The following is a 24,650-nucleotide window of genomic DNA, read 5'->3' as shown; positions in this document are numbered from 1 at the left end:
TGACCTGTATAATAGTGACAACTATACCAGGGCTGGGACATGGCAGCAGCAGGTGTATGTGATATACAGGGTGATATGTGACCTGTATAATAGTGACAACTATACCAGGGCTGGGGCATGGCAGCAGCAGGTGTATGTGATATACAGGGTGATATGTGACCTGTATAATAGTGACAACTATACCAGGGCTGGGGCATGGCAGCAGCAGGTGTATGTAATATACAGGGTGATATGTGAACTGTATAATAGTGACAACTATACCAGGGCTGGGGCATGGCAGCAGCAGGTGTATGTGATATACAGGGTGATTTGTGACCTGTATAAAAGTGACAACTATACCAGGGCTGGGACATGGCAGCAGCAGGTGTATGTGATATACAGGGTGATATGTGACCTGTATAATAGTGACAACTATACCAGGGCTGGGGCATGACAGCAGCAGGTGTATGTGATATACAGGGTGATATGTGACCTGTATAATAGTGACAACTATACCAGGGCTGGGGCATGGCAGCAGCAGGTGTATGTGATATACAGGGTGATATGTGACCTGTATAATAGTGACAACTATACCAGGGCTGAGACATGGCAGCAGCAGGTGTATGTGATATACAGGGTGATATGTGAACTGTATAATAGTGACAACTATACCAGGGCTGAGACATGGCAGCAGCAGGTGTATGTGATATACAGGGTGATATGTGTCCTGTATAATAGTGACAACTATACCAGGGCTGGGTCATGGCAGCAGCAGGTGTATGTGATATACAGGGTGATATGTGACCTGTATAATAGTGACAACTATACCAGGGCTGGGGCATGGCATTGTAGGTGTATGTGATATACAGGGTGATATGTGACTTGTATAATAGTGACAACTATACCAGGGCTGGGGCATGGCAGCAGCAGGTGTATGTGATATACAGGGTGATATGTGTCCTGTATAATAGTGACAACTATACCAGGGCTGGGTCATGGCAGCAGCAGGTGTATGTGATATACAGGGTGATATGTGACCTGTATAATAGTGACAACTATACCAGGGCTGGGGCATGGCAGCAGCAGGTGTATGTGATATACAGGGTGATATGTGACCTGTATAAAAGTGACAACTATACCAGGGCTGGAGCATGGCATGGTGTATGTCATATAAATGGGTGATATGAATTGTATAATAGTGACAACTATACCAGGGCTGGGGCATGGCAGCAGCAGGTGTATGTGATATACAGGGGTGATATGTGACCTGTATAATAGTGACAACTATACCAGGGCTGGGGCATGGCAGCAGCAGGTGTATGTGATATACAGGGTGATATGTGACCTGTATAAAAGTGACAACTATACCAGGGCTGGAGCATGGCATGGTGTATGTCATATAAATGGGTGATATGAATTGTATAATAGTGACAACTATACCAGGGCTGGGGCATGGCATTGTAGGTGTATGTGATATACAGGGTGATATGTGACCTGTATAATAGTGACAACTATACCAGGGCTGAGACATGACAGCAGCAGGTGTATGTGATATACAGGGTGATATGTGACCTGTATAATAGTGACAACTATACCAGGACTAGAGCATGGCAGCAGCAGGTGTATGTGATATACAGGGTGGTATATGACCTGTATAATAGTGACAACTATACCAGGGCTGGGGCATGGCAGCAGCAGGTGTATGTGATATATAGTGGTGATATGTGACCTGTATAATAGTGACAACTATACCAGGGCTGGGGCATGGCAGCAGCAGGTGTATGTGATATACAGGGGTGATATATGACCTGTATAATAGTGACAACTATACCAGGGCTGGGGCATGGCAGCAGCAGGTATATGTGATATACAGGGGAGATATGTGACCTGTATAACGGTGACAACTAAACTATACCAGGGCTGGGGCATGGCAGCAGCAGGTGTATGTGATATACAGGGTGATATATGACCTGTATAATAATGACAACTATACCAGGGCTGGGACATGGCAGCAGCAGGTGTATGTGATATACCTTGGTGATATGTGACCTGTATAATAGTGACAACTATACCAGGGCTGGGGCATAGAAGCAGCAGCTGTATGTGATATACAGGGTGATATGTGACCTGTATAATAGTGACAACTATACCAGGGCTGGAGCATGGCAGCAGCAGGTGTATGTGATATACAGGGTGATATGTGACCTGTATAATAGTGACAACTATACCAGGGCTGGGGCATGGCATTGTAGGTGTATGTGATATACAGGGTGATATGTGACTTGTATAATAGTGACAACTATACCAAGGCTGGGGCATAGAAGCAGCAGCTGTATGTGATATACAGGGTGATATGTGACCTGTATAATAGTGACAACTATACCAGGGCTGGAGCATGGCAGCAGCAGGTGTATGTGATATACATGGGTGATATGAGACAACTATACCAGGGCTGGGGCATGGCAGCAGCAGGTGTATGTGATATACAGGGGTGATATATGACCTGTATAATAGTGACAACTATACCAGGGCTGGGGCATGGCATTGTAGGTGTATGTGATATACAGGGTGATATGTGACCTGTATAATAGTGACAACTATACCAGGGCTGGGACATGGCAGCAGCAGGTGTATGTGATATACAGGGTGGTATATGACCTGTATAATAGTGACAACTATACCAGGGCTGGGGCATGGCAGCATCAGGTGTATGTGATATATAGTGGTGATATGTGACCTGTATAATAGTGACAACTATACCAGGGCTGGGGCATGGCAGCAGCAGGTGTATGTGATATACAGGGTGATATGTGACCTGTATAATAGTGACAACTATACCAGGGCTGGGGCATGGCAGCAGCAGGTGTATGTGATATATAGTGGTGATATGTGACTTGTATAATAGTGACAACTATACCAGGGCTGGGGCATAGAAGCAGCAGCTGTATGTGATATACAGGGTGATATGTGACCTGTATAATAGTGACAACTATACCAGGGCTGGGGCATGGCAGCAGCAGGTGTATGTGATATACAGGGTGATATGTGACCTGTATAATGGTGACAACTAAACTATACCAGGGCTGGGGCATAGCAGCAGCAGGTGTATGTGATATACAGGGTGATATATGACCTGTATAATAGTGACAACTATACCAGGGCTGGGGCATGGCATTGTAGGTGTATGTGATATACCTGGGTGATATGTGACCTGTATAATAGTGACAACTATACCAGGGCTGGGGCATGGCATTGTAGGTGTATGTGATATACCTGGGTGATATGTGACCTGTATAATAGTGACAACTATACCAGGGCTGGGGCATGGCATTGTAGGTGTATGTGATATACCTGGGTGATATGTGACCTGTATAATAGTGACAACTATACCAGGGCTGGGGCATGGCAGCAGCAGGTTTATGTGATATACAGGGTGATATATGACCTGTATAATAGTCACAACTATACCAGGGCTGGGGCATGGCAGCAGCAGGTGTATGTGATATACAGGGGTGATATGTGACCTGTATAATAGTGACAACTATACCAGGGCTGGGGCATGGCAGCAGCAGGTGTATGTGATATACAGGGTGATATGTGACCTGTATAAAAGTGACAACTATACCAGGGCTGGAGCATGGCATGGTGTATGTCATATAAATGGGTGATATGAATTGTATAATAGTGACAACTATACCAGGGCTGGGGCATGGCATTGTAGGTGTATGTGATATACAGGGTGATATGTGACCTGTATAATAGTGACAACTATACCAGGGCTGAGACATGACAGCAGCAGGTGTATGTGATATACAGGGTGATATGTGACCTGTATAATAGTGACAACTATACCAGGACTAGAGCATGGCAGCAGCAGGTGTATGTGATATACAGGGTGGTATATGACCTGTATAATAGTGACAACTATACCAGGGCTGGGGCATGGCAGCAGCAGGTGTATGTGATATATAGTGGTGATATGTGACCTGTATAATAGTGACAACTATACCAGGGCTGGGGCATGGCAGCAGCAGGTGTATGTGATATACAGGGGTGATATATGACCTGTATAATAGTGACAACTATACCAGGGCTGGGGCATGGCAGCAGCAGGTATATGTGATATACAGGGGAGATATGTGACCTGTATAACGGTGACAACTAAACTATACCAGGGCTGGGGCATGGCAGCAGCAGGTGTATGTGATATACAGGGTGATATATGACCTGTATAATAATGACAACTATACCAGGGCTGGGACATGGCAGCAGCAGGTGTATGTGATATACCTTGGTGATATGTGACCTGTATAATAGTGACAACTATACCAGGGCTGGGGCATAGAAGCAGCAGCTGTATGTGATATACAGGGTGATATGTGACCTGTATAATAGTGACAACTATACCAGGGCTGGAGCATGGCAGCAGCAGGTGTATGTGATATACAGGGTGATATGTGACCTGTATAATAGTGACAACTATACCAGGGCTGGGGCATGGCATTGTAGGTGTATGTGATATACAGGGTGATATGTGACTTGTATAATAGTGACAACTATACCAAGGCTGGGGCATAGAAGCAGCAGCTGTATGTGATATACAGGGTGATATGTGACCTGTATAATAGTGACAACTATACCAGGGCTGGAGCATGGCAGCAGCAGGTGTATGTGATATACATGGGTGATATGAGACAACTATACCAGGGCTGGGGCATGGCAGCAGCAGGTGTATGTGATATACAGGGGTGATATATGACCTGTATAATAGTGACAACTATACCAGGGCTGGGGCATGGCATTGTAGGTGTATGTGATATACAGGGTGATATGTGACCTGTATAATAGTGACAACTATACCAGGGCTGGGACATGGCAGCAGCAGGTGTATGTGATATACAGGGTGGTATATGACCTGTATAATAGTGACAACTATACCAGGGCTGGGGCATGGCAGCATCAGGTGTATGTGATATATAGTGGTGATATGTGACCTGTATAATAGTGACAACTATACCAGGGCTGGGGCATGGCAGCAGCAGGTGTATGTGATATACAGGGTGATATGTGACCTGTATAATAGTGACAACTATACCAGGGCTGGGGCATGGCAGCAGCAGGTGTATGTGATATATAGTGGTGATATGTGACTTGTATAATAGTGACAACTATACCAGGGCTGGGGCATAGAAGCAGCAGCTGTATGTGATATACAGGGTGATATGTGACCTGTATAATAGTGACAACTATACCAGGGCTGGGGCATGGCAGCAGCAGGTGTATGTGATATACAGGGTGATATGTGACCTGTATAATGGTGACAACTAAACTATACCAGGGCTGGGGCATAGCAGCAGCAGGTGTATGTGATATACAGGGTGATATATGACCTGTATAATAGTGACAACTATACCAGGGCTGGGGCATGGCATTGTAGGTGTATGTGATATACCTGGGTGATATGTGACCTGTATAATAGTGACAACTATACCAGGGCTGGGGCATGGCATTGTAGGTGTATGTGATATACCTGGGTGATATGTGACCTGTATAATAGTGACAACTATACCAGGGCTGGGGCATGGCATTGTAGGTGTATGTGATATACCTGGGTGATATGTGACCTGTATAATAGTGACAACTATACCAGGGCTGGGGCATGGCAGCAGCAGGTTTATGTGATATACAGGGTGATATATGACCTGTATAATAGTCACAACTATACCAGGGCTGGGGCATGGCAGCAGCAGGTGTATGTGATATACAGGGTGATATGTGACCTGTATAATAATGACAACTATACCAGGGCTGGAGCATGGCAGCAGCAGGTGTATGCGATATACAGGGTGATATGTGACCTGTATAATAGTGACAACTATACCAGGGCTGGGGCATGGCAGCAGCAGGTGTATGTGATATATAGTGGTGATATGTGACCTGTATAATAGTGACAACTATACCAGGGCTGGGGCATGACTGTAGCAGGTGTATATGATATACCTGGGTGATATGTGACCTGTATAATAGTGACAACTATACCAGGGCTGGGGCATAGAAGCAGCAGGTGTATATGATATACAGGGTGATATGTGACCTGTATAATAGTGACAACTATACCAGGGCTGGGGCATGACTGTAGCAGGTGTATATGATATACCTGGGTGATATGTGACCTGTATAATAGTGACAACTATACCAGGGCTGGGGCATAGAAGCAGCAGGTGTATGTGATATACAGGGTGATATGTGACCTGTATAATAGTGACAACTATACCAGGGCTGGGGCATGGCAGCAGCAGGTGTATGTGATCTACAGGGTGATATATGAACTGTATAATAGTGACAACTATACCAGGGCCCCCACCACTTTTTGCAGCCAGGGGTCTTCCCCACACTTTATCCAGCCATGCCTTCCACTGTATAGGGCAGTGGTGGCGAACCTATGGCACAGGTGCCAGAGGTGGCACTCGGAGCCATCTCTGTGGGCACCCATGCTGTCATCAGCACTTCCTCCCTGAGGAAGCCACGGTTATGGCGATACGCGTGGGGCACTTGAGTTCCACACTACTCCCATTGCCAAGTTAGTATGTAATCACCATGTCTTTTTTGTGCCAGTGTTTGTCATTTTGGGCTATTTGAGCTCCTGTATAGAATTGGATTTATATTATGTGTTTTCACTGGTATTTAAATGTGGAGTTATTTATATCTGAGTAATCTGCTTGCTATCATATTTTGAATGGGGAGAATGTGGAGGGGCTATGCATTTGGTTGTATTGTAACCAAACCCTGATTGCATATACATACGTTTATGTATACGTGTTTTTAAGTGTTTTTATGGTGTTTTTTGTCTAATAAAAATTGATTGTTTACTACGAAATGTAGTTCTATATATGAACCGTGTTACACACCACCCTGGTTTTTCTGATATATGTTGTATTCATGGTGTGGGTTCCATTACATATGGACCGAATGATGGTACTTGCCATCTTGTAGATAAATTAGTCATTAGCACAAAGGTCACCATTCAGGACTCAAGAACTCCTCCTGCAATCACAGGCAGCCCAGGATGTGCCACGTCCAGTTCTATTTTTAAAGTGATATGAAGTGCAGGAGGAGCTCCTTCTCCGGATCTGTGATTCATCCTGTTAAGGGGACCCTACTGGGAAACTACAATAATAATCTAAATTATGCCTTCTTTCTACTGTATTGGTGTCCTCAGGGCGATAACGCATATAAAGTTGTGAGTGTCTTTAATTTGGCACTTTGTAAAAAATATTTTCAAACGCATGCGTTTTTGCATGTTTACCATGCATTTGGCTGGTTTGAACCTGTTTTCCTTATTTCCTTATAGCAATTTTAACATTTTCATAGCTGGTTACGCTTCCATAATTCAATTAAAAAGGATTCAAACCAGCTAAATGCATGGTAGACATGCAAAAAGGCATGCATTTCCTGTGAATTTAAAAACGCCCCAAGAACGCAACGTCACACATACCATACGTTTGGCCAGTTTATGCATGGTAACTTGTAGAATGTATGCAACCTCATTAGCATAACCACAGTGCCATTATCACAGTGCCCAGAGGTGATGGCCATAGAAGACTAAAGACTATGATAGGGGGTTATATTTGAACCATATATAGTATAAACGATACTGGAAACAGCTTGATAAAGTATAGAGGGGGTGACTATAGAAGACCCAAAAAACCTTTGTCTGGAAAATAGCAGTAGATGTAACTATGATAGGGGGTATATGTGAAATATATATAGTATAAACGATACTGGAAACAGCTTGATAAAGTATAGAGGGGGGTGACTATAGACGACCCGAAAAAACCTTTGTCTGGAGAGTAATAGTATGTGTAACTATGATAGGGGGCTATATGTTCTATATTATATAAGGAGATGTTTTTTAAGGAGCAAGCCTCCCATCTCCACTGTTAAAGGAAATCTACAACCAGGATCAAGAATTGATCGACACCCGGCTTGGCGCTGAACACCCCAATGGTATCTAAGGACACTGATCGTAGATTCATTGACAAGGATTTGAAATCTCTGAATTATGACAAGGCTGGCTTTAAAGTGTAGTTTTGCCATAATCCAAAGAAGCCATTATAAGAGACATTTCAGTTAAAGGGCGGGGAAAAAAAGCTAATATCCAGATCCAAAAAGGAGAGTCAACATCAGAAAAAAACTGATTCAATTCCAATATTCAGTAGATGAAATAAAACTAATTTTATTAAGAATATTGACCATGCAGAATCCAAAATGACATAAAAGGCATAAAAATCAAATAAATTACTTTCTGGGTCATTAAAAGGGACATGGCACATACATTACTTAAGACTAGCCAATAATGTCTAATCCTCTGGCAAAAGTGATTATATCCCGAAGGCCGTGTTCACACATTGCACTTCAGTGAACAGGGAGGGTCTTCCAATGAAACACATCAAAAAACAAGGGGGCACTGGCTCCATCTGGAGAAAACAAGGTTTAATGACCAGACAAGGCTTCTTTACTATAAGAACTGTAAATCTGGGGAATAGCCTGCCTCAGGAGCTGGACACAGCAGACAGCTTCAAAAAGGAGCTAGATTCCCTTTTTACAGGAAAATAACATCAATGTTTATATTGTAATGTAGAATTGTGTTCCATTAAATCCCTTGACCATCCTCTGTATTACACTGTGTTAGGTGAAGAAGAGCTTGAACAAGCGATCAGAGGATCGCTTGTTCAAGCCAAACTGTAAAAGTAAAGAAAAAAAGTTAAAAATACTTAATAATAGCACTTTTTAATAAAAAGAATTAATTAAATAAAGTTAAAGTCCCCTAAACACAAACAGTCCCTATGCACATCTAATAAAGTAAAAAAAAACTGAAAATCAGAAAAAAACCCACATATTTGGTATATTTGGACCCGCTCATTGAACCCCATAAGAAGAAAACCTGAAAAACTCACCAAAAATGTAAACTTTTCAGAAAATCCCTTCACAAAAATGTTCCGAAAAGTGATCAAAAAAGGATATGTGCACCAAAATGGTACCACTGAAAAAGACAACTCAATACGTAAAAAATAAGCCCTAAACCAGCTCTGTCAACCAATAAATATTAAAGTTACATCTCCGAAAAGATGGTGAATCAAAAACAAATGAGATTTTCTTTATATTAGTTTTTTCCCAGTAAAATTGTAAAAATATATAAAACTATATAAATGAGGTATCACCGTAATCGTAGTGATCTATAGAATAAAGATAATATAAATAAATACAAAAAGAAAGGAAACCAAAATTGACTATTTTCTTTTCCTCCATACATTCAGGATTTTAAAAAAAATAATCAAAAAGCTACAGACCCACCAAAATGAAGTATCTCATAAAATAAAAAAAATAAGCCCAAATGTCCAAATTACCAAAAAAATAAAGATTGTATAGCCTTTGAAGGTATAAATTGACAATGCATAATCTGCTGTGAATGGCGCAGCTTCCCTTCAATGCCCTGGCGTGTGCCCATACAGCAGGTTACCACCACATATGGGGTATTGTTATACTCGGGAGAGATTGGGTATCAAACTTTGTGGACTGTTTCGATATTTTATCCACTGAGAATTTGTACATTTTAGGAAAAACACATTCATTTAGCCCAAAAAATTTTTATTTAAAATTTGCATCCCTATAAAACAATTAAAGGATTAACAAACTTCATAAAAGTTGTTTTATGTACGTTGAGGGGTGTAGTTTCTATAATGGGGTAATTTATGGAGTTTCACTTTTATTTAGGCCTCTAAAAGTGACTTGAAACCTGAGCAGGCACCTTAATAATGTCAGGAAGGTAAAAAGTGGCTTTGGCGTTAAGGGGTTAAAATGCTACAGGCCCTTTAATCAGTCTGTTGATTTCCTCCACAGGGAGCAGACAAAGGACAAAAGATGGCCGCTGGTCACATGTCCACATGGACATGGGCAGGTCATGTGATAACCACTTTTTGGCTGTAGTCGGTTGGTTGCAGTGCATCCAGTATGGCCAGTCTTGTGGTGAGTCGTCATCTCAGTGATGTAATCTCATCTTAGTGATAACTCTACATACTTTAGAGAGGCCATAAAATTTTGTAAATCATAGAATCAAACTATCTAATGACATTGAGTTTTTTTGTTACCAATGGCATTGAGTTTTGTTATATTCATTTATTTATATCATAATGGGTTTTTGTATCAGACATTCATATTTATGGAATATCACTTAAATGTGGACCATATATATTCAGTTTTTGCCAAGGATATTTCCAGTAATTATTATTAATTCCTAATTTCGTATGTTTTTTTCATGAATTCTGCAGGAACTAGATGTATTTTAACACCTTGAGGACTCAGCCTATTTTGGCCTAAATGACATAGCCCTATGTCACTATAAGTGGTTATAGTTTTGAAATGCTTTAACATATCCAAGGGATTTTGAGACTGTTTTCTCGTGATACGTTGTACTTCAGATTATAATTCAGAATATTTAGTGTTTAGTAACGAAAAAAAATGAAATTTGGCAAAATTTTTTGAAGATTCTCCATTCTCCATCCGTTCTAAATTCTCGACTTTTGAAGCAGATAGTCATAGCATTCAATTTAATTCATAACTTACATTTCCCAAATGCATGCTTTATGTTGGCATGGTTGATTAAGAATCCACATATTTTACTAGAATGTTATGAGGCTTTGAATTTGGCAAGACTCTTAAATTACCCCCAAACTACACACCTCAACGTATCAAAAAGCACTTTTAAGAAGTTAAGGTGCTTTGTGGGTGTTAAAACAAAATGGACAAAATAGTAATATTTTTGGACAATACATTAATTTTGGGTGGAAATTTATCATTTGCAATGGATTAAATAACAGAAGGCAGAGTTTGCCGATATCCCATATGTGGTGGTAACCTGCTGTATGGTCGCACTGCCGGGCATAGAATGGAAGGGGCGCAATCCAGAGCAGATTTGCATTGTACAGGCTATAATTTCTTTTTTTTAATGTGGATTTATAGGGGCCTATGTATTTGCCACATGAGATTCACTTTTCTGGTACATAATTTTGGGGCCTCTATAGCTAATTGATGAGATTATATTAAGTCTTTGTTGGTGTAGAAAAAGAAAATCATCAATTTTTGGTAAGATTTATTTTATTTTTTTGCCCATTCACCTTACTTAATTTATATGAACTTTTATTTTTCCCCCCAACTTTACTGAATAAAAACTAATTAATAGAAAATCTTGTTAATTTTATAGTCATAACTTTTTCAATTTTCAGATGACAAATCTGGTTAAGGCTTATTTTTTGCAAGAAGAGTTGTTCACAGTGTTAGCTGTGATATTTAGCTGACTACGCCATTCTGGTGCAGGCTCTGTTCGCGAGCTGGACGTAATAGCACATCTCAGTGCAGGAAGTATCTTCCGGATAGGACGCACTACTACGTCCATGTGCGGGAAGGGGTTAATGTAGGGTCTAATTTGTCAGCATGTATATTTTTCGTACCAGAACAGTGATCGACGCTTTGATTGTTAGAGGCTCAATATTTCTCATTATAGAACAACATTTGGATATATGTGAGTAACTGGTGACCTAACCCCTTAATCAAAAGTTTTCTCTTGTAGCTGGGGCATTTATAAGAGTCCCAGTTACAGGGGTAAATGACCCCCTGTGAGGGGTAAGCATATTAAATGACTTATCCTTATTTTGCGATTTTTGATGTTTGCACACTGGAGCAAAGCACCACATAAATTTTCCCTAATTTTTAAGTTACTGATGATATTGATAGTGTATTTTTACTGCCATTTTTGTATAAATATGAAAGAAACCTAAAAATGTATATGTAAAACATTCTTGAAGAATTGCTATAAAAATATTTAACATTAAGGTTCTTCATTAAGCTAATATATACAAATTATTGTATGTGCCCACTGGTAATAAAGTAGTTAACCTCCATAACTATACCAAGGTAATAGTAGATTTCTGTCTCCAAATGTCAGCCTAAGTGTCAGCGTTCATTACATATCACCCTATATGTACTATTGAGGGGGCGCTAACAGAAGCTGCATACAATAAGAACAGCATGAGGGCAGTATTAATAGATTGAAATTCAGTGATAGGATGCATTTAGTGAAAAGGCTGCCTGACAAAGCCAGAGAAACAACAATCCAGCTCAATTTATTCAGTATAGTACAATTGGACTAGATGTATGTTTATTGAAAATGGTTTCAGTAGATAAAGTCTCTGATGGCCAATAATGAGTACCATCCTGTTGATAATAAATAAATACTAAAATGCTGATGGAAGTTTTTGATCACATTAAATGGGCAGTGCACCTTTTGAGTTTTCTGAAGAAAGAAAATTATAGGGTGAACATTCAGCTTACAGGGATATTCTAACATTTATTTGAATGTACATTACATTCATAATCATCCCTGGAATGGATGATTATTATCAGATAAGCAGGAGCCTGACACCTAACAATCCTACAAATGAGCATTCACAGGCTTTACTTGTCACATCGATTAGTCATATGGCCTAGTTACAGCTTAGCCTAATTCAAGAAAATTGGGCATATTTATCAGGACTTCTGCGCCACGTCAGCTCTGTCCCTGCGCCGGCGACTTTTCACATGTGAAAAGCCGCCAGCTGCGTTTATTTACGCAGCGCAGCAGCCTGCCCGAATTCATCAAGAGGCGGAAGCCTATGTTACCATTAAAGATTGAATCACCGTGCATTGAGATTGAGGGTGGCCTGTATACAGGGGCAGATTAAGACTGCCATGGACCCTGGGTTGTATAAAAATTGTGTGTGTGTTTTTACATATTATTTTTATGATAAGACCTCTTAGAACTAACTTTTTGGCAAAGTAGTGGGGCCCTTCTGTTGATTCTTAGCTCTGCAGTTTAAAAGTTATGTAAAGATACTTATTTTTGATGAGAGCCACAGGGGATAAAGGGCAGTATTAAACTTGGAGAGTAGTTTGTGTGGCTATGGGCCTCCTAGAAGCTTTGGGCCATGGACTGGAACAAAAAACAACTATATTGTAATGAGTTACTGCCTGTATAGTGGGCTGGCTTGGAATCCACTGTTTTAAATCTTTATGCACATCTCTGGGAAAATCTAGAAGAAATGCTTTAAAGGGGTTGTCCTATGAGAAACAGATATGTGGCTGGGGGGGCTGCCTAAAATAATAAACATGTACTTACCTCCACCCATTTGTCCCCATATCTCATTGCCTGATACAGATCTAGGAATGGTGTTGGTTGGGCGTAGGCGGCCACTTTGGCTGTCTGTAAGCTGGTCTCAATGTAGCTTCTGTGCAACTTTAAAAAAAATGGGGCACGGCCCAAAGAGATGGTGGTGCGGGACACAGGGAGAGACTGTGCAGGTAAGGACAAGTTTATTTTTTAGACAGCCGGGCCCCCCGGGCCACCTATCTGTTTTTATAGGTCTCAGACAACCCCTTTAAAGAACAGTATTAAGGACCCCAAAGTTAGTCAGCTACGTTAGGTTGTGCGTTTTGTAGAGCTGTGTGGCACACTCATTAAAAGCACATAAGAGGCAATACAGTAGGTTCATCTGAGAGACTGGCAAGAAGAAGCATCATGCATACCTGTAACATGAGCATTTTTTGAATTATTAAAGGTCTTTCTTTGTCTCTCTCTCTCTCCCTCCTTCTATTATGCTAACTCACATGATCATGAATTAACTATACAAGCTTTGAAACATTAAAACATCCTATGGTCCTGTCCTTTGCTGAGGAGCATGTAATAAACTTGAATTCTATTAGGTACTCATGTGATCACAGACACTTATTGTCATTTTATACAGTCTTTCTGTATAATGCAGCGCGATCAGATTACCAAGTGATCACTAGAAAGTTCACCAGGTGATATCATTTTCTGTCCTTATGTTAGTGCAAGGCCCTTCAAACATGTATATCACTAGTTCTTTTTTGTCCTTTTTACATTATTAGACACACTGGGCTGTTCCAAAGAAAAAAATCAGCATTGCAGGGCCACGTATTAAAGAGTTAATTTCATTTCATGAAAGCAACTCAGCTGTGTACCAAACCTTAAAAGGCAGCTAAATGCAGTAAATAATACATGATTTGACATATCTAGTTCCCATGTCCTCTACGATGAATGTGTAGTTATGCAGAATGCCACCAAGGAATTTAAGCATACTGCAAGTAGCGGTAAAGACAGATGTCCCTATCCATGGTAGTGATTGTGATGACCCGTACAAGCTGATGGGATTTTCTTGTTAAATCACATTGTGAATCTTTAGGGGACTACTTCTAAATTGTGACTTCAGGGATTCCCAATAATCTCTTAATGGATTATGGTTTAACTGCACAAGTGGCTGTAGTACTCTTTGTAATGTGAAGAGTTTCTGTAGCAATGTTAGTGTCCAAATCACTGTACATGATGCAGCTCATCTTTATAGCTACCAGAAGCTTTAATATTACAATAGTAGAGCAATACAGATGATTGTTGCATTGACCCCAATCCACAAAAGGGTAATTTCCCTATATCTCTTCAATCCAGGTTGTTTCCCATAGCTTTCATCAGGAAGATCTGTCCTAAAATTATCTGTTTTTTCCAGGCATTAACCATTCCAAAGAGTTCTGTAATGCAACATCCTGCTAGAATTGTGGATATTACTATTCTCCTTGTCAAAGGGGTGTGGCCCTACACAATCAGACAATGGTGACACTGATTCGATTATCCATGTGCAGAGAAACACCCCTGGTTGACAACACCCAATTGTCAATATATCCAGAATTTCATTGATAAATAAAAGAGTAATGGTACAGTACAGAATCTCTTGAAAAGGTGATGCCAGATTATAGGGAACATAGTTATTGACTTAGAGAAGGAGACATCAAAGGTTTTTCTTATTTTTCAAACAATATAGTGACCTGACACTATAAAATGGCTTATAGATTATACACAAGGAAAATGTATTCATGTGCTATTCATTATCCATTAAAGGGGTTGTCTGTGTTTAAAAAATGCTATATAAATACTTTTGGGGTCTATTAAAACAAAAAACATTTTATATTTACCTTGTCCGCCGATCCTATTCACCTGCAGTGCTGTCAGTCATTGCCGGGCCTCTGGCCGTTTACAGAGGCCAGAAGTGCTGTCCCGACCAGCAGTGTAAACAGCAATGAAGTACAGCACTGCGGGGGAACAGAAGCTCTGAAAGAAGGTAGGTATAAGATGTTAATTGTTTTAATAGTCCTCCAAGGCATAAATATAGCTTTTTAAAAATCATGGACAACCACTTTAATTTATTTTATCTAACGGTGCCTATAAAAGCAAATGATTCACAATATCTTCAAGTAATATGGCTGTCGTTATATATAAATCACAGGGATTCTCTACTCTGCCTTTACTTACTAAATAAAAGGGCTAAAGACATGCGTTCTGCAACCATACAATTGCAGTTTTTTGTAGTGCTGTACAGTACAGAAGTTCTGAATGTTTCCAATTTTATTTTTCATATTGTGGCCTTCACCATTATATGCTATGGTGTAAAACCTGCCTCCTGCAGGCCAAAAGCCCCATTCTGATGAGTTTGAATGACATATTCAAAATTATTGGGGGGGGGGGGGGGTGACAGGGAGAGCTAGGATCTCCATTTAGTTGGTGACCTTATTCCATCCAGTTTAATATTACTACATGGGTATGCTTTTCTGATGCAGCATTTATTAGGATATTCACTTTTTAAAGTGCTATCGCCTTGAAGACACAGCACATCTACTTGGGAATGATGTTTCTTCTTCCTTCTTCATGTATTAATTACTATAAATCATGTTGCTGGAGAAATGACTGCAACTAGCAACAGTTACTGGGAGCTTAAGTGCTGAGATGGGCTTTTGTGCAGAAGAGTTCTCCATGGTGATGTCATACCCACTGCTGTTCACTGAGCAGTATATAGCTTAGTATAATCTACTTTATAAATTGCACACGGGAGCCTCAAAAAGGACCAGCTTGGTATTGAGGATGATATTAGAGGTAGGTATTCTTCACCACAGGAAGAATACAACTATGAAATGTGTAGTTCATATTATAAATTGCAATGTGAATGCCAGATTAATACTGGATTACGGTATGTTCACAGAATGCTGTAAAATATGCAGCAAATGAATGAATCTACTTCACGGGCTGCTATACCTACATCAAAAATAACATGTTTTTCTGAAAACCCAAATGTAATTAATAAACTAAAATGAATATCATTTATCTAAAGATCAAGATATTCTCGAACCTTTCATTGGGACAGTTGTTATTTCTGTGGCACTTTTTTGTGAGTATTAGTAGATAGTACGATTCATCTATATATGCATTTTTAATCTCACTTCCTCCAGTGTACAGTTTGATTTCCCTAATGGTTCCAATAACTTCTTTGCTGTAACCCAGAAAATGAATTTATGCCTTTACAAGTACGTACATTTATACTGTCTCCGGGGTGTTTGTTCTCTTATTGACAATTCTGGGTTCTCAACTTCACTGCCATATAGGAGAACAGAATGGCGGATACTGACAAATAGTTTTAATAATAGTTGCACTGGAGGGTGAAGGTTAATAAGTGCTTTGTGATAAGTGGAAAGCAATCCCGGTTATATATTTATTATAATGTTTCCAAGAAACAATCCTGGTTGTGTTTAGAGGGCAGTTGCAGCTAAAATGAATTTTTCCTACCTTCCCCCTATCATTAAACTATACTATACCAGCTTAGAGTCTTATGTTATTAAATGCCACTGAATGCTATTCAAGAGCTGTTCATTTATAGTAGGTATGTAGGGGCTATATAGGGGTTACCCATTGGGGCACATTTACTTACCCGGCCCATTCGCGATCCAGCGGCGCGTTCTCTGCACAGGATTCGGGTCCGGCTGGGATTTAAGATGGTAGTTCCTCCGCCGTCCACCAGGTGGCGCTGCAGCGCCGAAAATAATCTTAACGCCCCGGAATGCACCATCCCATAGAAGGTGAAGGTGAGCGCTCCCCAAGCGACACAGTTTCGGTTTTTAAATGCGGCGGTTTTTCCGAATACGTCGGGTTTTCGTTCGGCCACGCCCCCCCGATTTCTGTCGCGCGCATGCCGGCCCCGATGCGCCACAATCCGATCGCGTGCGCCAAAAACCCGGGGCAATTCAGGTACAATCGGCGCAAATCGGAAATATTCGGGTAACACGTCGGGAAAACGCGAATCGGGCCCTTAGTAAATGACCCCCATTGTGTCTAGTTTCCCTTAAGCAGATTGAGTATTAACAGGTTGTTTTTTAAAGGACAATGCTCATTGTTCAATTCTGAAGAAGTGCAAGAGGGAATTTTTTTTTATCTAACAAGTATCAAGCAAAGCCCCATAATAAAAAATGGCACTTTACTCTCCAGGTCTTCCTATCGTTTTAGTTCAGATGTTGACAGGACCTGTCTACAAAGGAGATTTTGTTTTGATGATGACCGTTCAGCTAATGATTTTGATGATGGCCGTTCTGGCTTGAGCAGGTCATTGCTGCCACCAGTGATTGGTTTAACAATTTGTAGGCAATTGTAGTATGTCAGGAGACACCAAGAAGTGGAGATCAGAGGAGATCCAGGCAGTGTGAGCAGCAATGAATCGGGAAGAGGTAAATACAATTGATATGTTAGCATGTCAATTCTAATACACAAATATATATACAATCCTTATTTTTCTATTTCCAGCATAAGTCTAAAAGGGAGTCTAACATAAATCTTGAACTAACAAAACTACATTTGCTGTTAGGTATTGGCCCAGGAGAACCATTCCTCTGTGTGTGTTGCTAGTAGCAGCTGGACTGTGTCAAGAAACCTTGCCTCACAGCACAGTCCAGCTACTACTAGAAACACACACAGGAGTGCAACATAGCAATCTAAGTTCAGGTACAATTATGGAATATAAATGCATTTTCACAGTCCCACTGCTACTATCAACAAACAGAAAGGTATGGTTAAACAAATCGCCATGACTGCTACTTAACAAAGTCTTCAACTTTGTAAGATAAAAACTGCTGGTAGTTACTCTCACACTCCCTTTAAGACTTAACATAATATTGGACTTCAATATATATAACAGCCATTAAAGATAAGTATAAGACAGAAGTGTAACGAGATGATGCAGAGGTTGCATTTGCAGCTTATCCTAGCAGCCTTAGGCCCCTTCCACACTAGCGAGTGTGATGCGATGAACTCGCATCACACTCGCAACGCAAGCTGCCGGGAACGCACGGCCCGAACGCTGCACCGCGGGAGTGAACTGACATGCTGAGTTCACTCCCGCGGTGCAGCGTTCGGGCCGTGCGTTCCCGGCAGCTTGCGTTGCGAGTGTGATGCGAGTTCATCGCATCACACTCGCTAGTGTGGAAGGGGCCTAAAAGAGCCAATAAATTGGCTCTTTGAGGCCCATAGAAAGGTATTTTTAAATAATTCCATGAACTGCAAAGACCTGTGTCATATAATACATGTGGTCACTTACTGCCTTTAGCAGTCCTTGAATACTATCTCTATCCTTTACTACTCTAGAAATTGTTGGATATTGCATGGCCCATAATCACAGGGTATTATAGTAAGCAACATTTATTCTTTTTATACAGCCGCTAGAATGCTTTGGGAAAATACACAGCCAAAGGCATGTTTTTACAGCATGCTCACGAACAACACATAGCTGCTCCTACTGGAAGCCAACAGTTATATAACAAGAGGTAGTTATAATGGCCTGTGGTAACATGCTGTGCAGTCACTGACTGTGCTAGTATACCCTGGCCCTAATTCCAGTTTAGAAACCTAAAAACAGGAGCACGGATGGTCTCACCTCAACTTCCTCCTTACTGGTAACCAGTACCTATTGAACTGAATAATACTAATGTGTTTCACAGGTATTTTAAATATAGTATAGAGTATAGAGCACCTGTACCAAACCATTTGATATCTTTGTAGTATAGTGAATTTCGTTTCTCAGATTGTAATTGAAACTGGAAAACATTTTAAAGGTGTTTCTATATGAAAAAAATCAACTTTACCAAAGTGCTGAAGTACTTTACCTCTTTAAGGTTCTGCTCAAATATTTCTGGACTTTGGTGCCTGAAATGGAAAATAAAATACATTTTACTAAAGGACATGCAAATGTCTATGAAGGCATATTCTGATCAAGTAAAGTCATCAGCAGTAGATGTGATGGTAGATTCCTCCTGCCTGCCTCTGCCCTAATCTATAATTTAATAATACTGGGACCTTACTTGTTAAAACCTTTATTTTTATTAACATGTAAATACATTGCAGAGGCTTCTGGGGCGTGGAGTAGCATTAGCCAATTTACAAATTACTAAAATAAAGTTTTTAACAAATTAGGTTAGATCCCAGGGTTATTAAATTACAGATTAGGGCAGAGTCAGGCAGGAGGAATCTGCCATAAGATCTACTTCTGATGGTAGATTCCTAATGGTAGGTTTCCTTGGGCCTGGGGGTGTTACTAGAGCCCATCTGTTATGCGGCTTCACAAGCTGTTACACTGTCTCACCCTCCCCATGCTCACTCAGGACTTCACCCTTCCCTCTGTCATATGTAATGTTAATGCAGCAAAGGAAGTTTAATCACACAGTGGGTGGGGGAATTCCTCTTTGCACACTGCAACAGCCTGTGAATCTGCTGCATGGAGAGGCTCTGGCAACATTTTAAAAGTAAGGAGGCCATGGATAACAAATATAAGAAGATTTCCACAGTCACAGTGCTTGGACCCTGGTTTATCAGGGTATGGTCCTAGCACATGGAAGCATGCCACATCGGGCGTCATCGGGGTGCGACGATCCGTTGGCATGACAGCCTCGGGTCTTCCGAAGCAGTAGTACGGCAGTATATGGAAGGATCAATCAGACCACCAAGGGTTAAAGTACCCTAGAGGGTCTGAAAAATAGTAAAAGTAAAAATAAAAAAGGTAAAAAATAAATAAAATTTAAAAACCTAAAAATTAAAATCACGCCCCTTTCCCTAGAACTGATATAAATATTAAGTATCGCAGTGTCCGAAAATGGACGATCTATCAAAATATACGTTTTTTCACTGCATTTAACCCTGTAACAGAAAATAGCTCCCGAATGTAAAAATGGCATTTTTTGCCATTTTGAAAAATATGAAAAATTCAATAAAAAGTGATCAGAAGGTCGTACAGCCCTAAAAACGTCAAAAGTCACAAAAAATAACACCACTTACAGCTCCTACACCAAAGTATGAAAAAGTTATTAGTGCCAGAAGATGACAAAATCTAAAAAAAAAATTTGTACAGCGGTTTTAATTTTTCTAAATGTATGAAAACATTATAAAACCTATACAAATTTGGCATCCCCATGATCTCACCGACCCAAAGAATAAAGTAGACATGTCATTTGGGGCGCACAGTGAAAGCCGTAAAATCCAAGCCCACAAGAAAACGGCGCACATGCGGTTTTTCACCAATTTCACTGCATTTGGAATTTTTTTTCCCGCTTCCCAGTACGCGGCATGGTGTTGTTTCAGATCCTAATGTAAAGCCATGAATTCTTAAATGAAGTGAGCTGTAAACAGATAGCCTATAGTTCTAGAGACAGATCTAGCTATATATGCAAGCAGCCACTTAATCTTAGCCACCTCTACTTAATAATGTGTGTTGCAAATGTATTAAAAAGGTTTTCTGATTTCAGAAAATTAATGTTATTGTTTGTATCATAAAAAGTTATACAATTTTCCTATAGACTTTCTGTATCAATTCCCTGCCGTTTTCTAGATCTCTGCTTGCTGTCCTGCTATAGAAAGCTTTGTTTACTACCTGTGGACAGAAATCTGACCATGGTCACACAGGTGCACGGCTTGTTGTATCACACAGCTCTGATTACTGTCTGTGATACTAATTACCCCTGCACCTGTGTGACCATGGTTACAGTTCTATCCACTGGTAGTAAACATAGAATCTTTCTGTAGAATTACAGCAAGCAGAGATCTAGAAAACCATGAGGAATTGATACAGAAAGTATATTGAAAAATTCTATAACTTTTCCTCTGTTCCCTAACATGAACTTTCTGAAATAGAAATACTGCTTTATTTTCTTCGACTTTGCCAGTAATCCATTATTTATCCTGTGTCTTGTTTAGTGTGGAGTTGTAGAAGCCACCTTATAAAATGTTATAAAGTGTTACCTGCCCCCCCCTGGTGTAAAAGAGAAAACTAATCCAAACATTTTCGATTTTTATTTGATAGTGTAGCAATCCAGCAAAACTTTATGACTTGATACATAATTTCTCATATTCAGTCTTTATGCTGGGCTTGATCCAATGATGCAATGTTCTTGTGAGAAAAAAAAATCTGACAGTAAAGGAGGGTACGGTACTTAAGTCTTTCAAAGATTCTATTTTTAACGTTGAACATCATACAAAGCCTAATTTCCACTTTGTATTGCTACTGTATCCTTGCTTTACCTTTACAGCTGTTTTACATTACGATCAGACATTCCTGAAATATTCCCCACTTATCTTCTATTACTGATACATACAATGTCCTTTTTTCAGGTTCTGATTTCAATAACTGGGCATTACTAGTTTACTGGTTTGTGCCTCACCTCATCTCTGATGATTCTACTACTAGTACATAGTAATCAATTATTACTGTCCTTACTAATTCATGGATATGGTTCAAATAGACAGAAGCCGTAATAAGAAGAAGCATCTTTTACCCGCTATCGATCAGATTAATGATCAATTTCACTGTAAATTATATTACAATATCTGCAAAGTAACAAAGTCTATAGAATAAAGAGAGGTTCACTGATATTTGAAGAGTCCAAATATACTGTCCTGACAGAAAGCAGCAATTGAAGTTCTACACCAGTAACAGATAGGTCAATCTTTTAGTTATTCACCCCTAAGAAGCTCACGAGACAGATAACAAATCGAGATTTCTCTCCCACTCTTCTGACAGGAAAGGGTCAACAATGCTTATCCACACATTCGTTATGCTAACGGTGTTCCAGGTTACAGCATAGTTTGGGATAAATAATTTTTAATAAAAATTCTTTATATCAGCAGAAGCTGAGGAGCTAGTAATTAATGGCTGAGCTGGGGTTTACTCATTGTAGAACTATTGTGTATATTGAAGGAATAGCAGTAAAATGGAAGGAGAATGCATACAACAATGAGACAGTTGTGACATAACCATCCACAAGGATGGCATCAAGTGTCTTAAAGGAAACGGCAACTGTGAATGCTCTGAGCCAGTCTCACTTTTTCTATTACTACCTTTTGAACAGTGGGAATAGAAATAGCCAAGTATGTATATAAGAAGATAGCTTAGATATTAGAAAAACTTAGATATTAGAATATAACTTAATATAACTTAGATATTAGAAAAAGTCTAGAGAGACTAATGAGCTGGGTGCCTTAGTGTGTGCTTGGGTACTTGATGAGTAATTAGTGAAAGTGAGTAATTAGTTAAGAAAGGAAGTTGATTAGTTGATCAGCTCCCCCTGTTGCTGTTCCTTAATTAATAAAATCAATAAAATCATTTATTCTTACATCCATTTGTGAAGTAGCACATCTAGTTATACCCTGTTTTTTGTACAGTATGTGTGTTATAGTGACTGTTAACTCTGCATTAATAATGTTTTTTTCACAATTTCACCATTAATTTTAAAACATTACACACTGCTAAACTATAAAAGTATGTAAAGCATACAAAGCAAACAAAAAGAAGGACAATAAGTGAAAAAGAGAAGGGGGAGGTAGGCCAAATAGTTGTTCCTAGAAAGAGTGCTGAGAGGCTACACTGTAGGAAGAATGAGCATAATTTCACCATGGAGGCTAGATTAGCAACAACTAACCATGACAATGAGGTGAACTTTTAATTGACTGTACCAATTCAATCTTCACTTTACATGAGAGAAGTCATTGGCACTTTTCTCCCAGGCTGCAGCCAGAGTTTGTTCAGTCACCAGAAAGAGAAGATAATAAGCTGTTGTGAGATGCAGGCATAGTAGCAAATTTACAAAATTAATTATGGTTATGAACCCTAATCCACAGGCACTTAAGTCTAGAGATAGATACCCATAAATGGAGCATATGGAGCATGTACCCCACTGCAACCTTTTAAAGGAAATCTACCATCAAAATCGAAAATTATAAACCAGGGGCACTTACTCATATATCCCGGCACTGTGGCTGTGGTGATCTTATTATATTTGTTATCCATGGCCTCCTTCCTTCTTAAATCACCTTTTAAAATTATGCTAATAAGCCAGTAGGGAGGAAGGAGGCCATGGATAACAAATATAATAAGATTACCTCAATTGATGTCTGGAGTATGTGAGTATGTGGAGTATTTATTGTCTCTGCTTAGTTGATCTATATGCAACGTGAATCTGGCCTAAGTAGATCTTAGAAATAAGACCCTTAGCATATGAATATCTAAAAAAATATGAGGGTTTATAGACATGTTGATTTTCTTAGAAGGGGGGCAAATAAAATGGCTTAGCTAGAGAGGCCTGTAATGTCGAAGGTGGACTCCAGAACAAGATGGTACAAACTCCAGACTAGGAGGCGACAGTGGATTATGTGAAAAGAAAAGTAGGGGCATTACCACTGTAAGAGAAAGGGAGACATTAAATGAACCAGCTCAGCAGAGAAGTGTTAAATCAAGAGACGTATAATGGGAGGCTTAGGGTTGATGTCACTTGCAAGTCAGAGAAATTCCTAAAGCTCTGGCAGTCCTGGATTTTGTTCTGGGAAACTCAGGCCTTTAGGAACTTGTGGTTTCTTATTTGCCCTCCGTTTGATACTCCTGAAGTCCCCATTAGTCTAGGTCTAGACTAACATTTTATGGTTCAACAAATTTTTATTGGGTGTGTACACAGCTGGTAGAATGGAATGGGTACACAATTGTTAATTTAAAACAAAAAAGAACAACAAGTTGGTCACAATCGGGCCAAGCAAAGTGCTGGAGCAATAGTCAAAGTGCAAAGAGTCAATAATTCTAGAAACATTGGGGCACATTTACTAAGATCTGTGCGCCAGTTTTCTATCGGACTGAACATGTTCTTTTTCATGCAAACTGCTTGCACAGGTATTTTATAAGTGTCTCCGCCACATTTGTGTCACATGCAACCCTTTTGTGGCGCAGCTGCACTAGCCACCATGCAACACAAATAAGGGGGCGTTTTGGTGTTCATTCGAACTGTGTGCCAGATTTAACTTGCACAGAATTTTGTTGCATGACCCATGTTAAAGGTGCACTCTGTCGGAGCAGCGCAGGGGCGGCAGATTCATTAACATCTCTGCACACTACACAGGCAAACTGCATTTAGTGCACTCTTGTTAGTAAATGTGCCCCATTAAGAACAGATATTAACCAAGGAGGGGGAAATCTACTATATGCATGGTGTGGTTCTGTCCACTGTAATATAGTGAGTGGTTCTGATGACCTCCACAAGCAGGAGATTATTTGTTGCATCGCCATAAGGAAGTGGCGAACTTAACTTTCATTAAATTTGTAGATGGGACCAGCGAACACGGTTATTATGCTTATTTGAGGGGAAAGCTAAAATATCTATTATTGAACAGGCAAAAGTGTCTTGCCATAGTTTGTTCAAAGAATAAACCAAATATGAACCATGGT

At 40.0% G+C, this 24,650-nt stretch overlaps 1 protein-coding gene across 6 annotated transcripts in view; it reads right to left on the bottom strand.

The window, feature by feature from the left end:
• SHANK3 (SH3 and multiple ankyrin repeat domains 3) overlaps window positions 1–24,650 on the bottom strand; it is a 249,639-nt gene that overhangs the window by 191,387 nt on the left and 33,602 nt on the right. For all 6 annotated transcript variants that reach the window (XM_072147633.1, XM_072147630.1, XM_072147634.1 and 3 more), the window contains exon 2: window positions 19,060–19,099. Coding sequence is in view for 5 of the 6 variants with exons in the window: in XM_072147630.1 (XP_072003731.1) it covers window positions 19,060–19,099 (40 nt within the window). In the remaining variant the exon portion in view is untranslated. The remainder of the gene's footprint in view (window positions 1–19,059; window positions 19,100–24,650) is intronic.

This window comes from Engystomops pustulosus, chromosome 4 (genome assembly GCF_040894005.1).
Source record: "Engystomops pustulosus chromosome 4, aEngPut4.maternal, whole genome shotgun sequence".
Classification (NCBI taxonomy): Eukaryota; Metazoa; Chordata; class Amphibia; order Anura; family Leptodactylidae; genus Engystomops; species Engystomops pustulosus.
The sequence above is the reverse complement of the archived record's forward strand: the minus strand, read 5'-3'. Positions and strand labels throughout refer to the sequence as shown.